Source organism: Aethalodelphis obliquidens, unplaced genomic scaffold, assembly GCF_003676395.1.
Source record: "Aethalodelphis obliquidens isolate GAN/ISIS:26980383/991018 unplaced genomic scaffold, ASM367639v1 scaffold4, whole genome shotgun sequence".
NCBI classification, from domain to species: domain Eukaryota; kingdom Metazoa; phylum Chordata; class Mammalia; order Artiodactyla; family Delphinidae; genus Aethalodelphis; species Aethalodelphis obliquidens.
In genome coordinates this window covers 10188095-10208171 of record NW_020837948.1, presented here as the reverse complement: position 1 = coordinate 10208171, position 20077 = coordinate 10188095, and the positions used below count along the sequence as shown (strand labels likewise).

Genomic DNA, 20077 nt, shown 5'->3' with positions numbered 1-20077 from the left:
GTCTGCTTTTTAACTGTGGATCATAAAACTTTAAATTTTTTTCTCCAGTTTGCTTTATATCGGAGGTGGCTGAAATGAAAACCCATTACTTATGCACTCTTAAAATAATAGTGAACCATTTTTAAGCACTTAATATATGCTAAGCATTCTTTTAACCAGTATACCTATTAAACCTCACAGCACCCTCGTAAGGGACCATTCATATCTTCACGTTGTAGCTGAGGAAACTGAGGACCAGAGAGATTCAGCCACTTGCTCAAGAGCACAGTTTAGTTGGATGTATCACTCTGACCTCAAATTCTGTGCACTTAGTTAACATGATTGCCTCCCTCGTTCATCAGTTTTGATAATGTTATGTAATAGATGCCCAATGACTTATAACCTAATCACAGGCTTTCTTTGTAATCAAACTATCCAAAACTGTCCAAATTTTCAAAGTCAGATAATTTGATGAACCCCAACTGCTCATGTGGACATCATCCAGGCTTTTCAGATGGAAATACTTTCAGATATTTCAGTCGGTTATTTGCATAAGAAAAAGAAAGGAAAGAAGGAAGAAAGGAAAGGAGGGAGGGAGGAAGGGAGAGAGGATGAGAAGAAAAGAAAATATGGTTAATTAATATGTAGACAGTTTTGCCTAGTGAACTGTATTTCTATTTTTATAATTCTCATGGTTCAAAAGATAATAATTCTGGGTCCAAATCCAAGGGATAATGATGCTTTTATTAAAATTTGCTATAAAGAGAGAGAACAAATGATTACATGCATGGTAAGAGTTGAGAAGCCCCAGATATCCAGATTTCCACCAGATTGTTCCTGTAATATAACTCTTTATTTATATTTATTTATACTCTTTGTCACTCTAGAATGAAGGTGTTAGTGACAGCAAAGAAATAGAACTCCTAAGACAGTATTTGTCCAATCACTGTCAGGTAAGTTTTTTGTAGAGTTAAAAGGACAACAGTGAAATGGGTGTTATGTGATCAAATAAATTTGGCAAATGCTAGCGTTAATGAAGCAGAACTTCTCAGAGTCTTCCATGTGAGTTTGTGCATTATAAACTACCAGAAGAGAATACAGAGTATGTCATAAATATTTTTGGCGATGGAATTCTTTTTTCACTGGGCATGGTTGATTGAAAAACAGAGCACTAAGCCGTTTTTTTAATCAAATTTAATTGGATTATCAATTTCCAACCAGAGGGCTCTGGAAGAGACAACGGCCACTGCTATTGATTGAGCGAAGGGCTTTATGAGGTTCTTAGGACAGGACTCATGTGAGGAAGGAAGCATCCAATAGGGCTGCTCGTTTGTAATGTATCCAGTATAGGGGCTCATAAAAGAAAAGGGAAAAATATATTATCAAACAAAAGATAGTAAGAGTATAAACAAATCACTCTGAAATTTCAAACAAGGGAAAAATCATTTCCCCTACTAGAGAAAATATGTAAAGTTTTTGTGAAAGGCTAGGTATCAGCCATGGCCCGTGAAGTATGAATAGGAGGTGGTCAAAATCCAGGGTTGGGAAGAAATGTTACCAGGCAGAAGGACTGGCGTCAGCAGAGGTGTGATTTGGGGGTGACGAGGGGGTGGGGTTTGGCCAGTAGCAGGAGAGGGAGTAGTAAGCTTGATTTCCTGATTATCGGTCATGTAGGCTACCCATAGGGACAGTAGTAAGAAGTAAGAACTGATGGTTTTGGGGGTGACAGTAGACAAAGGATGGTGGGAGAATGTGGAGAGTCAGAAACCGGACTTGTAGACAGAAGGAGATAGTATACAAACCTCTGGGCATCTAAAGCACAGTGGAGGAATCTAAAAGGAAGGACGCCTAAGGAAAACTGAAGGCTCATTTCACCTACCTCATACTTTGGCTAAGGAAAACTTCTAATCAAATATATTTGGATCTGGGTTTTGTGTCTCCACTTGGCCAATATAGAGAGCCAAAGAGAAGTAAGGTTCTTCTTGAAGATGTGTGTTATTCCCCAAAGAATCTTTTAGGAAAAGCAAACAGCCCGAGAAATATTTGTTCATTAGATGTGTTCTGGCAGCCGCCAGAAAAATCCAGAAAGTCGTAAGTACATGCACATACACATAACACACTTGATTCTTCAAACACTTGTGATTTAACTCTTTTGTTATCAACTGTCATTATGAAGTACCTCTTTCTCCAGTAAGTGTATTGATAAAAACCACTCAAACTTATTTCACATATTGTAAGACAGTGATAGAGTTTGGGTCTAAAAGTTCTTACAGAAAACATTGGTTGTTTAATCCAGTTTGCAACTATCAGTAGGGAAGATGATTTTTTAACAGCCTCATGCTTTTTGTTATAAAGAAGGTAAGTACTCTCTAGTGTCTTGCTTGATTCAAGAACATCCTAGCTGCTGAGTCTAATAAGCTATAGGGCACTCTTCTGAAATCTGGTGCTGATACATTCCACACGTGACCTCATTTCCTCTGGAAGAAAATCCTTCCTGCTGAATCAGATGGGTTTACAGAGGCACAAACATAACAACCTATGTCTTTTAAAAACTGCTGATGTGTCTGTCCTATGCCTTCTCAAGAGTGGAAATGTTCCCTCTTTCTCTAGATGAAAATCCATACTTTCCCGGTGAGAAGTGTGGTTTGCCCAAGGCAGAGTGGCTTGTAATGAGAGAGCTTATCTCCCTTAAAGTCATCATCACTTCCTGGCTTAAGATGCGGTCCACAGCCTAACTCCCACCTCGGCTCCCTGAGTAGCAGGTGGGTTCACTTAGGACAGCACGTCATCCAAACCCAGCAGCCATGTTCTCCTTTGGTTCCAAATGTACTTTGTAAACACCAAGACCCATCACAGGAGTTTATACAGCTAGGAGCAGAGTCAAAGAGACCTCAGATAGAGAATGGGTCAAAGCAGTAGTTTGGGACACTAAATTACTGTAGCAAACTATCAAATTCTTGCCATTTCCCTACTCGAGCTGAAGCTGACAACCTAAACATGGTTAGATTTCACATGAGCCTGAGACTCTGGGAGTCAAAACATGAGAAGAAACAAGATCCCACGTATCACATGTGAGGCTGTGCAGGCAGAGCCAAGTCAGCTGGGTCAGCTCAGCAATGTTCAGAGAGAAATATTAAGTAATGTCTCCCTACAGGTGATTGTTTCATGTGCTCCCAACTGTGGACTGTAACCCTGAAATTCTGGCAGCCTTATCCAAAGAGTAGTTCCTCTTAAACTGTTACTCCTAACTGTATGGAGAGACATTACGTGCTACACATACCTAATTTTGGTATCCCATCCAATTTAATGCGTGTGGGCCCAACTGTTCCATTCAAGCACTCTAAATGCACGCGCACACGCGTGCATGCGTGCGTGTGTGTGTGGTGAAAGGTAAGGCAGCGTGCTACATTGTTTCTGTGTGTGGATGTGTCATTTCGAGAGTAGTTTCTGAGCACAGCCCAGAGACCTGGTTTCAGATGCCTGTCAGGCATTCTCAGGCTCATTAATAATGGACAGCTCTGACAGCAGCAGCCTTGCTTGCCTTTGTTTTCCACCGTAGATGAAGGGAGACATGGATCTCTCTGTTTTGCCAAATAACAACCATCCTGACAAATTCCTGCAGCTTGACGTGAGGTCTTTAATGAGGAACTCAGCCCTTCTTCAGGCCAGTCTGGTGAAGTTTCCGGGAGGGAATTACCCTGCTGCACAGCACTGGCAAAACCTCATCTACTCACAGGTAAGATGTGGGAGCACATAAATACGCGGGCAGGGTCTTGCTTCTTTCTCATTATTGGCCATTTCATCATTTGTGCAAAAAGAAAGCTATAGGGAACAGAGTACAAAGTAGCTGCTCACACTTGCCATAGAAAAGGTCTTTCTCTCTTCCTTAACATAAGGAGACTTTCTCTGATCACTTTATAAATTCTGTGAATTTTCCCAACCATTCGTTTTCCTCCAAGCACTAGCTTCTCAGCCTGTCATTTTAGATTTTGCCTAGCCCTCATTTTATACCTTCCCTCAAATTTTTTCAAATCAATTACTACATTTGCAAATAAGGCTCTGGGGGGAACCCTACCTCTGTCTTTTGGGTAGTCTAAGCATAAAGCATCAGAAGCTTACATTGTGTGGGCTCATGCATGGCCTCTGAGAGAACTGAATCTTGCTTCTGCCTCATTTAGACAGACTCCCTTTGATCTCATGCAAAAGAGATTCAAACAGTGGAACAATGGCAACCTAATGATGGAAAGAAAACAGAGAGAACTCTCCACCTGGGAAAGGTGCTGGTTATTATTTTAGAGGTTCTTTTTCTTCCTCAGGTGTCCATGTGGGCAAGACTTAACAATCAACCTTCAAACCCAGACTTCATTTCTTGCTTTCTTCTTTTGCATCTTCCTTCTTTTTGCTAACCAAAGGGGAAGAATAAAACTGTGATGAGTTCCATGTGCTGAAATAAACATAAATAAACTTGACTGTTGCACAGCTCATGAAACAGGAATAATCTTTGTTTAAGATGTGAGGGCTAATGGGGTTAAGGGTTAGTCAATTTAGAAACAGGAAGAAGCATGTCATTTCAGAACAGATGTGACTGACCTGCAAACCCCTGCAAATCATTAAATCCTTTGGAGTGGCTCAAATTCCCTAAACAGAAATTTGTTTTCTTTTAAGAAACAGTTGCTACTCATGAGTCCTGGTGTAAAGTGACTCCTTTGTGGTGTGTTTGTGGGCTCCTCGGGACCTTTATCATGAGATCATTCAAAATCAAGTACACTTGGATGATTATGTAAGTGTTTCCTCCATCTATGAGGATTTTAATTTATTTCCATTGTAAGGCAGCCTATTATGAAAACTAACTTTTTAAAAATTTTACATCCTTCCCTTTTGTAATCCTCAAAACCCATCCATACACACCTTTTTGGTGGTTGCTTTTTTTGTGTTTTGTTTAAGTTAAATGTGATGAAATTTCTCCTTTGTCTTATTGTTTATATCATGGAATAAAATGATTCAAAACTCAATTCAGAGAACCTTGGCCCTCCTGTGCTATGAAGTTTAGTCTAAGAAAACATATCCAATAAATTCCTTTGAGGTTGGAACACATCGATCTAACATCTTTTGTTTAGGACTGGAGCTGACCTATTTCCTTCATGTGGAACTTCACAGTTTAAAGCTCTGTTGAATGTTGTTCCTAAACCTGAATGAAATGCAAATTTTTAAAGGGCATCTCTTTCAACAGGCCCTGATGTGTTGATATAGTTATTCAGGGCAAACCAAGAAGGTAAAAGTCTGCTTCATATGTCTTTGAATATGTTATCGGTAATTATAAACTATAGATAAACTTTATTAAGTTATACTTTTACCCTAAAATAAAATGTTAAATGACTGAATAAATATTTCAGTTCAATATACTACTGAAATAACGCTTGGAGAGAAGGAGTAAATCAATTATGAATTTAGTTGAGTAGGTGTGTCACAGATTATGAGTAAAAACAATTATATTCACTACATTAGATTGCAATATGTCAATAAGTAATTCTTCTCTCCTTGACTGGATCTTAAAATCCAGGAGTGATATATTCATTGGCAAAAAAATAAATCTAAAAGAAGTGAACATATAAAAGTTTTAAGGGGGCTTCCCTGGTGGCACAGTGGTTGAGAATCTGCCTGCCAATGCAGGGGACACGGGTTCGAGCCCTGGTCTGGGAAGATCCCACATGCCGCGGAGCAACTGGGCTCATGAGCCACAACTACTGCGCCTGCGCTTCTGGAGCCTGTGCTCTGCGACAAGAGAGGCCACGATAGTGAGAGGCCCACGCACCACGATGAAGAGTGGCCCCAGCTCGCCGCAACTAGAGAAAGCCCTCACACAGAAACGAAGACCCAACACAGCCAAAAAAATATAAATAAATAAATAAATTAATTAATTAATTAAAAAAATATTTTAAGTACCTGTGGTGATACCTGGAATAAGGCACTGAATATACCAGGTGAATTTAGGTGTTAGGGATGCAGAAGGTGGTAGGCAGCTGTTAAATAGTTCTTAATTTAAAACCCTTGCTCTGTTGGCTTAATGTCTCACTCTGCTAGGGAGACATTATGCCAATTGGGAGAATGTTGAATAAAGAGATTTGAAACTTGGTTTCTTGTCTCAAATCCACAATAAACCAATTTGAGAGACATAAATTATGGCCCTTATTCAGTCCATGCCTTAGTATTTCCATTTGCAAAATTAGGGTAATGCTCATTTTACATATTTCCTGAAAACTGAGAGCAAATAAAATAAGGTAAAAACAATTGACAGGATTTCTTATAAGAGTATAAGAAATTTGTATCATCATCATCATCATCATCATCGTCACTTGCCAATATTCCAAAATGTGTTAAAATTACCCTATCATTAGAATTTGGAAAATAGCCGATAATACCACTTGCATTTTTTGATGTATATGGTGGATGCAGGGGGGTATGTGTGCGTGTAGGTGTTAGAGGATGTAGTCAATACATTTGTCAAGCTATGTGGCTAACTCAAGCAGTTAGATTTTATACTCCCATGAAATCTGCACAAGCTTCAGGTTTGTGTCAGCTTACCCTTTGGTCTCATACCCTCCATGTGCATGGTGTTTAGAATTCAGACTACCTCATGGAATGTCAAAGGACTTAGTCTACAAACATTGCCTTCAACGTTGGTAGTAACTCAACAGTTAAAACAAAGATCTCCTAGGGACTTGCCTGGCAGTCCTGTAGTTAAGACTCCGCACTTCACAGCAGGCACCACAGGTTTGATCCCTGGTCAGGGAACTAAGATCCTGCATGCTGTGTTGCATGGCCAAAAAAACCAAAAAACAAAACAGAGTACTGTATTTATATCCATAATTTATCTTTTAAGCTTTTTTAAAATTCACATTCCACCTTCAGAGGCAATTCTCTAAGCCATTTTACACAAACGGAAGCAATACCGTATGTATAGAAAAGTAAGCACAGATGTCCTCAGGCATGCCAGTATCTCCAAACACTGTTCATTCCCTCTATGTGGATACACAGGTCACCTGTATTTGCAGGGAGAGAGTACAAGCAAATATTTCTTGATTCCACTAGATTTATACTTCTTAAATTCTTTCAACTAGAGAAATAAAGGAGCTTCCTAATAAATTTCTTTTCAGTGCAATGAACAAACTTTTGCCAAAACCTAATGTTTCTGGTTGTTAAAATAATTTGGGGCATGTATCTGATGAAGGCATTTGGAATTGTATCCCAAATTTTTCTGCCAATCCCTTTATAAAACGAGGTAATAAAAGGAAAAAGCTGATTCCTTTTTTTTGGTATAAATGATAAAACATGTTTTTTCAGATATTGTGGTGGGATTTTTTTTTTTTTTCTGATTAGCAGTTAGACTTCAGAATCTTTTCAGGTTAATCTATTTCTTATATCTTTTCCTGGCTTCCATCACATCTGTTTGAGAACCCAGGGGATTTCTGTACTAAACCTGTGAACTGGAACAAAAGACCAAGGGTAAGGAGGTTGCTCTTCCCTTGGTTTCTAGACAATGTCATTTACTGGGTGTATTTCCTAATCACCTTTCCTCACTTTTTTTTCAGTCTTATAACTCTTTTCCCCTTAAATTCTAATATCTCTTCTTTCTATCTCAGGTTTTTTTTTTTTTTTTTGGTATATCATAACTGTATTTCACAATCTGTCTCTGAACACGTGTCATGCGTTCTCCTGGACTGTCTCTATTCCCAGTACTCCATTTCCTATTTCAAAAAAAACAGCCTCCTATGTGCAATAGGCTCCCGTTTTTAAGCTTATATTTGGGTAAATGTTATAGGACTTTTGAGGTACTTAATTTATTGTCTAGGAAGTAGATTGAGGAGCATCACTGAGCTGCTCAGGCAATTATCAGGACATGATTTATCAAGTTATGCTAAATTTACACAGTTCACAAAATCTCCATTGGGGTCAGAAATTCACCCTTGGATGGTATGCTGCCAGAAGCATTACCCACTTTGTCCCACCACACTGCTTCCAGATGAGACCCAAACGTCCCTGGCACTGAAACTGTATTAAAAGCACTGTGTGTGTCACAGGAACACATGTGGGACTCCAGAGCCCTGGTTACTTGGAGAGGAAGGCAGGAGAGGGGGTTAAAGAGAGGCCTGGGTCAGACCAGGAAGGCTTCAGAGGGTGTTGTCTAGATTTTTTAATTTTATCCTGAAAATTTGGAGGGGTTGATGAAAAATTTTAAGCAAGAGGATCACATGATCAAATTTGTGTTTCATAAAAGTAACCATTCTAGCAATTTGGAAAACAGAATTATTGTGGTCAGTGGGGAGCTGCTTTCCAAGAAAAGTTGTCTGTGGGCTCACATGTGCAATATAACAAAATGCCTTGTTTGCATTATGATTATGATAGGAATTACATTGTATGTGTAGACCAAACTGGGGAAATGGAAGTCTTTATGATCTTGATTCTCCCAGTTCATGAACATGGTATATACTTCCATTTATCATGCTCTTCGTATAGCCTTCAATTATGTCTTATAATTCTCCACATAGAAGTTTTGCATATAGTTGTAATGTTTATATCTAAATACTGATAGTAATTACTGCTCTTAAGAATAGGACCTTTTAAATCATGTTTTATAATAAAGTATTACATATGCTATTGATTATTGTATATTGATTTTGAATCCAGAAATTGTATTAAAATCTATTTTACTTTGATGGTAAGTATCCCTGTAGATAATCATGTCATCTACTGTTTTGTTTCATTATTTACAACCCTTATTCCTTTGATTTATTTATTTAATTTTTAGTGTATTGCTCAGAACTTTGCAATAACGTATGAATGTTTGTGATTACTGTCATCCTTGTGTTAATTCTGAAACCAAGATAAATGCTTCTAATATTTGAACCATTAAGTAAACAGTGCCCTGGAAGTTTTGGGCAGATTCTCTTAGTTTAAGAAAGTTCCCTACTCTTTCCATCTTGCTAGGAAATTTACTCTAAATATGTTTAAATATTTTCCAAATATTTTTCACAAGGTACTGCAAACTTCTGTGTTGTTTCTTTCCTGATAATTGGTGAGTCACATTAATCTTTGAATATTAAACCATCCTCCTGGTAAAACATCCTTTTCTGGTATAAATCTTTCCTGTCCTAGTATATAAAATATACATATTGTAGGATTCTGTTTAGCAATATTTTATTAATGATTTTTTCATTTATGTTTATAATAGAAATTGGCCTATAAAAAATTACCTTTTCTTTTACCTACTTCCCTTGTCTGGAGTTTATACCAGCTTCATAACATGAGTTGGGGAGTATTCCTTGTTTTTCTATATTCTAGAAGAGTTCAACAAGATAGAAATGAGATAGAAATAAGATAGAAATGATCTGTTTCAAGAATGTCTGAGTGCTGATTACAATACTCATTCAGCCTGGTATTCCTAAACCTGTGTATGTTTGGGGTCGATTTTAAACTATTGATTCAGTTAGTCAAATGATCACTGGTTTATTAACATTTCCTATTTTTTCCTTAATTAAATTTTGTAAGTTATATTATGTGGGAAATCACCCAATTGCATGTAAATTCTTAAAGTTACTCAGATTATACTCCTATTACAGTTCTTAATCTGTGCTATGTAACTTCTCATGTTCCTTTTACATTTCTAACATTGTGAGTTTGTATCTTTTTTTTTTTTTTTCCCGGAGAAGTATTACCAGAGATATTTTTAATCGGTTTAGCCTTTTCAAAGAAATAGCTTTCAATATGGCTGATTCTCTCCATTGTATATTTGGGTTATTTTTCTTCATAATATTTATTGATTTCTCCTTCTGTCCTTATTATTTCATGTTGACTATTTTCTTAGATTTACTCTGCTGTTTCCTTTTAAGGCTTTGAATTAGATGTTTATTACTTCATTAATTTTCTCATTCTGCTTTTATAATGTGAGCATATATGCTTATAATACTCCCTCAAAAGCTGTTTCAGCTCCAGTTTTCATTTTCATTCTGCCTAAGTTTTTAAATTCCCATCATTTATTTGAAATGTGTTTTAATTTCTACAGAATGTGGTAATTTACATTATCTTTTTGATATTAATGTCTAAATTTCTAATAAGTTGTCTGTGATCAAAGAGCATGATCTATATAATATTGAATGTTTGAAATTTCTTTTAGAGTCCAGGACATTACCAATTTTTGTAAATATTCAATGTATTTTTAAAATGAATATTTTTAGTCGTTGAATAATGACATCAATGTCTTTGATCAAATGTGTTGGTTTCATTGTTCAAACCCTCTTTATATTTAATAATTGTTTTATCTGCTTGGTAAAAAATTATATGTATAAATTTCTCCTAGTTATCTCAAGTTTTGCTTTATATATTTGAGATTATTTTACTAGAGGCATACAAGTTTAGAAATATTATATTTTACTGATTATGCCTACATTTATTCATTTTCCACCAACACTTTCTTCACCTAACAAAGTCTTTTACCTGAAAGTTTATTTTGTCTGATATATATACTTTCTTAGTAGTTAGTCAGGCTAAATTATGTTATGGAAACAAAAATGCCCAAATTCTTAGTGACTTGACTCAATAAAATGTATCTGTCATTCATACAAGATCTGTTGTGGGTGGGAAAATTATCCTAGTGGCTTGCTTCCAAGTGGAACCCAGACTGTTCCTTTTTGAGGCTCTATTATATCAGAATTTTTATGATGCTTGTAGCTAGAAAAGAGAGAGAGAGACTAAGCCAAGGATCAGGGATTTTAGGGGTCAAGCCTATGTCCCAAACTAGCTGTTGTATGCCCATGAAGAAGAAATGGGTTTGCTGAGCACCTAGCCAGACTCTGCCACAGTCTATCATTTTGTTAAACATATGTATACTTATATATTTCATCTTCCTACACACAGCATTCATCCTTCCCCAGAGGTACTAACACCAAAGTGAGCCAGTCACTACATTTAGCAGATGTCCCAACCATATCATCCTATAATCTTTGTTGGAATAGGAACGGGATCGCTACAGTAGTTCTTCCTTTCTGAATGGGAAAAATGAAAGACGACAGACACTACCCAAAGTAATTCTGAGATTCCACTGAAAATAATGTGTGTGGGTCTCCTTCCTTGAAGGTGGGGAAGGTGGATTAGGCCATGATTCTGCTTTTCAGAAGACTTTCTGCTGCATTGTTCTCTAGGGTCCCCAGTCCTACCCACTAGGAAGCTGCCCCTTGTTCATCATTCTCTTTTGCCATATCAGAGTGGGCCCTCCCTTGAGGCTGTAGAAGCTTCAAAATTTACTCCTATTTATGGATATTTGGAGGCATAGGGTTATTGTTTTGTTTTATAATTTTGAACAATCAAAAGCTTTTAGTTCTAGGCTTGTGGTTTCTTTGGTGATACATATCTTATAAAACTTAGTGTGAGCTATTTATTAATGTAATCATATCTATTTTGTTGCGGTCAGGTCTATAGGTCAATAGCTCTCAAATAGGCTTTTTTTCTTTTATTTGGCTGCGTCGCGAGGGCTTCGCTCTGCTGTGTCGGGTCTTCGTTGCAGCTCTCGGGCCTCTCTCCCGTCACAGGCTTCTCTCTACTTGTGGGGTGTGGGCTCCAGGGCACGTGGCTCTGTAGTTTGCGGAACACAGGCTCTCTAGTTGAGATGTGCAAACTCAGTAGTTGTGGCGCATGGGCTTAGTTGCCTTGCAGAATGTGGGATCTTAGTTCCCAGACCAGGGGTCGAACCTGCGTCGCCTGCATTGGAAGGCGGGTTCTTTACCACTAGACCACCAGGGAAGTCTCTCAAGTAGGCTTTAATGGTTTGCTTTTCTACCTCCATTTCTCCATCCTTTAACTCAATGACAAACACCTGGAGGCAGTCAGGAATAATAGTTTTGAAACCACACCCTAACAGGACCTTTACCCTGAGTCACTTCGTTCAGCTAAGAAGTTTGTTTTTATTTTTTAATGTTTCATTTGATTTTTCTATCTATCTATCTATCTATCTATCTATCTATCTATTTATTTATTTATTTATTTATTTATTTATTTATTTATTTATTTATTTTTATGCCTGCATTGGGTCTCTGTTGCTGTGAGCGGGGGCTACTCCTTGTTGCGGTGCACGGGCTTCTCATTGCAGTGGCTTCTCTCGTTGTGGAGCACAGGCTCTAGGGAGTGCAGGCTTCAGTAGTTGTGGCTCACAGGCTCTAGAGCGCAGACTCAGTAGTTGTGGCACACAGGCCTAGCTGCTCCGCGACATGTGGGATCTTCCTGTACCAGGGATCGAACCCCTGTCCCCTGCATTGATGGGCAGACTCTTAACCACTGCGCCACCAGGGAACTCCCAGCTAAGAAATTTTAATCCGCTTTTTTTTTTTTCCTCAATCCATTTTTTTAAATGATTCTATATTAGTGTTTGAGGTCTATAAACAGGCAGATTTTTAACAATAGAAGGCATCAAATTTCCAGAGTTTCTCTACTCTTTCTTCTTGCAAACTATTCAGTTCTTTCTCTAATGTCATCTTTTTCTTGTATTACACCAGCACTGTGTTCCTTGTACATAAATGCTCTGATTATTTATAATACCTCTCATACAGCTACAGGGGATTAGATTCCAAATGACCACAGATGACACTTATACCAAACACTTTTCACTGTATTATGTGAGTAACCATCAATCCGGCTTCCAACATCCCTTTCATCCCTTTCCACTTCTTGACTGCTAAGCCAATGCCCACATTTGTAGAATTTCAAGATATCACTTTCTGTATTAAGGAATGTAGGCTAGGCTACACTGTAATGACAAAGTATCTCTAACTAAAAAGAAGAAAAGCATTCTTGTGCATGTCTGAGGAAGGGCAGATGGGTTTGGGGGGCAACTCTTTTCCAAGCAGTATCCTAGGGCTTGAAGTTCTTTCATCTTAAAACTCTGCCATCTCAGAATCCTTGCTTACAGTGACACAAGAATGGAAAGTGAGGAAGAGTGAGCCAAAAATCATGTTGGAGAATTCAGGGGCTCAGCTTGGAAGTGGTCTCTGTTACTTTTGTCCACACATCATCAGAAGAGCTGGCCCCAGTTTAACTTCAAATTAACTCCTAATAAAGGCAGTCATCCCTTGTACTCAGGAAGGGAAAACAAAATTGCTGAGTATTTAACCAGTCAAATACCAGCTCTTGTTTCTTTATATTTGCCTGCTATATCTTTTTCTATACTTTCACTCTCATTTTTTCTGAGTCCTTATATTTTAGGTATTTCTCTTGTAAATATTATATAATTAAATTTAATTTTAAAAACCTGATATGACAGTCTGTCATTTAAATAGAGGGTTTAGTCTATTTACATTTAACATGATTATTTCAATTTTTTTTCTATTTTCCTAAGACTTTCTCCTCTATATTCTTTGTTTCAGGTTTCTTACCTTTTAGATTAATTTTCCTTTATCCTTTTTCTTCTGATCTACCAATTTAGAAGCTATACATTCTTTCTCTATTTTTTAGTAATATCTCAATACTCTCACTGAAATGACTTCTTAAAATTTCCTAATTAAATATATCTGTTAAACTTTTAACTGTACAGTTTCAGTTTTCTTTTATCTTAAAACTCACAAATTAGTGGTTATTCTTATTTCTATTTTACCATAAAATCAGTGCTTCCTTAGATTTCTGTATATATTTGTCAGTTTTTTCTTTTTTTTTTTTTTTTTTCTTTGTTTTGCCTAGCATTCCTTCCTGCCTCTTAATCTTTCATTCTATTATCAGGTTTCTTCTTACTGAAGTACATTTTTTAGAGATTCCTTCTGTTTTGGCCTATTAATTGTATATTCTCAGTGTTTGTCTGAAAGTCTTCTATATCACTCTTTCCATTAAATGATAGCTTATACATAAATGACATAAATAATGATTAAAGTGTATAAAGGGTAAATGGACAAAGTAATGGTTAATACAGAAGAGCCTAGGTAAGCTTTGAAGTGTTACTTTAAGTATTTTTAAAAAGAAGTTACTTTAGAGCTTATATGAGTAAAATAATGGAATTACTGTTGAGTTTCCTTTTGTTAAGTGTAGTCCATCTAGAATGTGGAGTGAAAAGTTAAACTCAAATACATGCTTTGTTTCCTTTCTTAAGAGATTTTGAAAAAATATATCAAAATACAAAAGAACCTCAACCATGATTAGCATTTTCTATTTCTTCCATAAAATTCTTAATAAAGTTATTCTATTAATTTTCCCTTCACATGTCCTTCAGACATGAAGTTGTCAAATGGCACCAAGTTCTAGGATGAACATCAAACATTCAAGAATATAGTTTAGAATTAATGGCTTGAATGTTCTTTTAAAAATAGCTCTGATTATTTTTCTGTCTTTTGTATATTAGTTTTTCAAGATCTTTATACATTGTAATAGAAAGTATTATTTTTTCTTAACCCCCGAAACTGTATTTTTCTGATTTATAGAGCTTTCTTATTTAAGAAGCTCAAGGAATAGTCCAGCAGGCAAGAAAACTGACAAAGTCAATTTTTCAATGTTAGAAGAATTATTTCTCTTCAAAGATAATCAAAGATATCTAGCCTTGAAGAAAAAAACTTGAGTCAGAATTATGCTAAACTGAAACTATCTAAATTTTGTATCAAATTGTTTTTTCTCAATTCAGAAACATTTTTCATGAGGTCATCCATCTTAAAGATAAACACTAAGTCAAGATGATTTATTATTTCATTACAAACTTCAATATTATGGAATATAAATTGATTTTGAGCAGACCAACGACCTAATAAAGTCAGAGATGATCTCCAAGTTGAAAGTCAGAGATGATCTCCAAGTTGATCACTAAGTATGTAAAAAATGTCTGGACTAAGAAAATTAGATAAACCTAAGGCCAAAGAGAATGTGAATGGTTTTATCTAGGTGATTTTTTGCCAGCCATTTCAGAAGGAAACTATATATAATATTAGTTCACAACTTAGCTTATATAAACACATATTTAATGTGACCTATATACCCCAATAGATACTGAGGGAATCAGTGTATTAATGATTATAAATATAACTCAGAAAAATATTAATTGCTATTGAAACTTCTCTGTTTAAGAAGACTGAAATATATGAAACACATTTATTGAAAAATTTCCTGTAAATTAATGAAATGTGTCACCAGTTTTTAAGGGTTAAACCTAAGTGTTCCAAAAATTAACTTATGTGGAGTTCCTCTCCCATGATGCCCCATCATAAATGAGACGTTACTATAAACTTTTTTTTCTTCTCAATTTTATTTGGCCAATGAACAAATTTTAATCTAAAATTTTTCTACCTTTGTGATAGTTTTGTAGTCATAAGAAAAAAAAGCAAAGTAAAAATATGAAGGTCATACCAGACACAGAAAAACCACTTTGTATGATTCCATTTATATAAATGAATACAAACTGACCTATGCTGTTATCCTACTGGTTATCCTTAGGGAGGGAGAGGGATAGTAACTGGAAGGCAGCATGAGGTGTGCTGGTAATGGTTTGTTTCTTGGTAGTATCTTGGGTTTATTTGGTATGTGAAAATTTATAATATATGCACTTTTATAATATATGCACTTTTCTACATATATATCATGCTTTAATAAAAAAAAGTTTTTAAACATCTAGAAGTCAGAATTAGAGCCTTCCAAAAGCCAGCTGGTCTGTAGCTACATATAGGAGTGCAATGCTAAGTTAGTCCAGTTCTCCAAGCTGCCTGAAATAAGAGTCCTAAGGGAGTTCCCATGAAAGCCAAGGCATATCTATAAAATGCCTTTTAATCTTGATTTTGCTGGATTAATACAGCAATGTTAAATTTTTTTAATCAGTCATGGAATGCACAAGTAGAAAGAAATAAAGTGTCAAATCTCAGTGCAAATAAGCTGGGGAAAAAATGGCTTTGTTTAGAATTCTACTATTTGAATTAAAGAACATTGTCCTTTTTCTGTTGTTATAAAATAGCATTTTAATGAATGATTACTGAAGCTCAACAAGATCACATGCAAATAAATAACTCAATTAATGGTAGGATCCTAGGTCAAACTGGATCCTAGAATTCTTCCTTCATTCATTGTCCTAATCTGTTGAGCTTCCAGGCAGAATCAGCAAGCTTTCAGGTACAGTTATTTCACATTGCCTTCCTTGTCATCAGTGACCTATTGGTAAGACAAACTTTGTCACTGTGCCTCCTGACAGAGAGAGAAGAAGAATATTACTGCTCAACGAATGAGGAGATCCAGTTTGGAGAGTGCTGTGAGCACAGAGAGCCCCCCACCATCCCTGTCATCAGTTCTGAAGAATAACCCACTATACGGTGATGAGAGTTTGGAGGATGGTATGGAAGAAAGAAAAAAGAATCCTTCATGGACCGTTGAGGAGTATGACAAGCATTCCCTGCACACAAACCTCTCTGGGCATCTGAAGGTACTCAAGGCAAAGAATCAACTCCTTTAATTGTTGAGGGAGATCAGTTAAATAATCCTAAAAGAAATGGGTACTGAGGTGAAAGGCACTCTTCACTAGGCACAAAATTTCCAGATTTCAGGTCATTTTGGCCTCTGGCTTCACTTTCTCTCTCCTAGTCAGTAGTTATGTTTATTTATGTGTTTTGTGTTTTACAATTTCAGCAATTACCAGCATCTCTACAGTGTAGAGAGAAAGAAATGGTGTGACACAGAAGAAGGGTTTACCTGGAAGGTATCAGGTTTTGAAAGTTAATTTGCCAGATTAAGTATGTTTCTTCTAGTTTTGTGATCATCTATGTTCATGAATACTTAAGAATTCCCTATTCTACATTTATTCAAAAATGTTGACTAAATGCTCTGTCTTAGGCACTGTGCAATGCGGTTCTCATCAAAGATCATTTTATTTCAAGCCTACTCAGTGATTTAAGATTGCAAATTTACATTTTGGACATTTTCCTGTGTCTCAGTAACAAAACAAAACAAAAACATTTCAACACAGGAAAAGTATGCAATGAACTCATTCACCCAGCTTAAACCCAATTCAGGTTTTTCTTTTTTTTCCCCCTGGTGTCACCCATCAAATAGAGGGTCTAGGAATACCTGAAAAGCAGGGAGAGAGGCCCTCTGTTTTCTGAGTGGACTGGATTCCTACCCAGCCTTGGCTTACCTCTGCCCACCCTAGGGCCAGAAACGTCTGACATTTTCCAAGTACTTCCTTTAACAATGTATGTCTGTTCTAAACCCCATACTTTAATCACCTACAGATTTTTCCTGCTAAAGGGGACAGCATTATGTCCCTCTAAAGTCCTACACTTTTTAAAATCTCAAGTGTGCACTCCTTGAAATAGTGTCCAAAGTCTTTGGAGTTTCTTAGTCTCCTAGTGGATTTAGTGTATCTCCTCCTTAATGTCGTCTCTTTTCCAGAGATGTTTCCGTAACAGATGCTCCCCCCTAGCAACAATAATCTTGTGTTTTTCTATCAGGAATCTAAAGATCAATACCTCTAGGAAACAACCTTCTGCAACTAGGAAAAAGTGTATTGATTTATTTCACAAACATTTCTTGACTGTATGCTAGAGCCTCTATTCTTTTCTTTGTTGTTTACATGAATGACAAAGGGACTATGAAGATGAATATGACTCTCCTTGCCCTCAAAATTTTATCTAACTGAGCAAAGTAACAATAACTCTAGACAGGACGAAATGACAAGACAGATGAAGAGGATAGTGGATAGAGGATAGGAAGAACAGTGGAAAGTGCTGTGCAGATTCAGAAGAGGACAAAGTCCCACTGGATTAAAAGAAGCCTTTATGAAAAAGTTAGTTTATGCTGGACTTGAAGAATGTGTACAATTCCAGAAGACATAGGTTGTTTGTATGAGTGGAGAGGCCCTCTTCTGTCAGAAGTGGCAAGAAAAAAGGCACATATACAAGAGGGTGAGAGAGTTTGTCAGAACAATAGGTAGTCCAGTTTTGCTGGAGCTACAGTTTAAGTAATAGAATAATGGTGGGGGGTGGGGGGAAGACTAACAAACAGACTCAAAAAAAAAACAAAAGTTCAAATGTAAGGCTAAAGAAACTGAACATTATCGGCACTGAGGGGTAATATTTTGTTGGACAATACCATGACATGCTTAGGAAGACTGAACGTGAATTGCTGGATGCATTGCTTTATGAAAGCCAGGGCCGGCCCCCTCCCCACCCATCCTCTACCTGTACACTCACCTCAGAGCAGAGGCCCGTCAGGTCAGAGGCTTGTATGCAGACCTCATGATGCTATTTTGAGAGATGCTTCTGGAAGTCATGGCTTTTGTTTTTATTAGGATCTCTTCTTGACCTCATCATTTCAACTTCTTTCATCACCGTCCCTACCCATATCTCCTAATTAGCAGACAGAGCCCCCAACCTAATTTCTGAAACCTTTTCAACTACTTTACAGACCATGAAAGTTCCATGTGCTTTTGGCCATTCCCATTTTTCTAAATTACTAACTTTATGAATAAGAAAGGAGAAAAGAAGCCCATATTTAGTTACAAAGGCAAGCTATAGGCAGAATGTAAGAAAGGATAGTCTCCATTATGGAAGTTCTTACTGAAGAATGAGGCATTAAACTTGCAGGCAAAGTGCAGGTCTCTGATTAGGACACAGACACAAATGAAGGATAAGAGTGAAGTAGGCAAGGATTTTTAAATCAGCTATCCTTTTGCACAGGTCATCCAAATTTTATTTTAATGTTTTCGCTTTTCTAAGATTGGGACGTTGAACCTAGTAGCAATGTGATGGAAGAGTTATATTGCCATCACCAGAATCCACCCAGCTCCCCTTCCTCTTTTAGCAGTCTGAAGCTAGTTCATTACCCTTGTGTCCAGCCATGGAAACTGGCTGACTTTAAGTCCACTGAGCCTAGAGAGGCAGAGAGAGGGTGGGCAGCCCAGCTACAAGCCACTGCAATACTCCAAATGAGAAATAATAAGGCCTGAAGTGGGTTTATGAAAATAGAGATTCAGCATTCACCATAAATTTGTTGTATGTCTACCAGATGCCAGTTATAGACACTGAATCATTAGCACTGAAAAACAGCAGGAGAAAATAGGAGGGAAAAAATATATATGTGTGTGTATATATATGTTTTACATGTATAGACAGTAGATTTTGCAGATGATTCATTGGACATAGGAGATGAAATTGAGTAGAAGACAATTTCTCAGGGCTGAATGGGAGACAAGGCCAGAGAAAGAATCAGAGACATGGGGCCTAGGAGGTGATGTGGGAAAGGATATACTGGGTCCTTTCTCCAGAAGGTCAAACAGTGCCAGAGTTTCTGCATGCCAACATGCTGTATTCCGCTACAAGGAAGACCAGAAGATTGAGAAGCATGGAAAAAACTCTTTACTCTTGGTCTTACTCCTCCTTCCATGGAAGTCAGCTTCTGGATTTACTGAAAAACTCAGCAAACATCTTTATTCCTATTATGCCAAAAAAATCAAACCCCCAAGGCTCCGCTAAGGCAAGGAATTTTAATTTTATTTCAACTCACTAACCTGATTGACACACAGTATTTATGAGTTGTAAGAGACACGAAATTAGCGAAAAGATGACAGAAACGCTCTTGTGTTTCTGACCCTGCAATGTGAGCAATTTATTCAGTAGGCCGTGCAGACTTCCTAATGAATTCTCATGCAGACCTACAGGTGGAAGCTGAGGATTCCTGGTCAGCCAGGAGGCTGTAGCTACATGTTCCTACTATTCAAGGAAGCCTAGCCTCTCTTGTTTGAGCAGTGACACTTAGGACAGTGTGAATATGGACGTAAAGTACCTATACGGTCTTGTTCTGCAATCTCATTGAGTCTGTAACACTGACTGATTCTATTCTTCGTGTAATTTTCTTTTAGGAAAGTCCTAATGACCTACGGTTTTGGTTGGGAGACATGTACACACCCGGTTTTGATACCTTACTGAAAAAGGAAGAAGAACAAGAGAAGCATTCAAAATATTGTCGTATAGGTCTGATTTTGCTCCTCATTGCCTGCGTCTTGGTTTCCATAGTAACTGTTAGCACTTTTTTCACCTAAAGAAACTGCCACAGACACAGTGACATTTCTTTAAAATCTTTCTAAATAAACATTTGCAGAAAA

The 20077-nt window shown here is 37.1% G+C and overlaps 1 protein-coding gene across 1 annotated transcript; it reads left to right on the top strand.

Moving 5' to 3' along the window:
* Positions 1–3550: 3550 nt before the first annotated feature.
* MINAR2 (membrane integral NOTCH2 associated receptor 2) lies at positions 3551–20032 on the top strand. Its single transcript, XM_027094382.1, has 3 exons — positions 3551–3715; positions 16175–16402; positions 19835–20032. Exons 1-3 carry the CDS (start codon positions 3551–3553, stop codon positions 20012–20014), a joined length of 573 nt encoding a protein of 190 aa, XP_026950183.1. The 3' UTR covers positions 20015–20032.
* Positions 20033–20077: the final 45 nt, after the last annotated feature.

Bases quoted from the DNA above. Each gene is read 5' to 3' on its own strand.
- MINAR2 (XM_027094382.1), top strand. From the start codon at position 3,551: ATGGATCTCTCTGTTTTGCCAAATAACAACCATCCTGACAAATTCCTG. The intron at 3,716-16,174 runs GTAAGATGTGGG...GCCTCCTGACAG, and splicing joins AAAACCTCATCTACTCACAG to AGAGAGAAGAAGAATATTAC. The intron at 16,403-19,834 runs GTACTCAAGGCA...ATTTTCTTTTAG, and splicing joins ACCTCTCTGGGCATCTGAAG to GAAAGTCCTAATGACCTACG.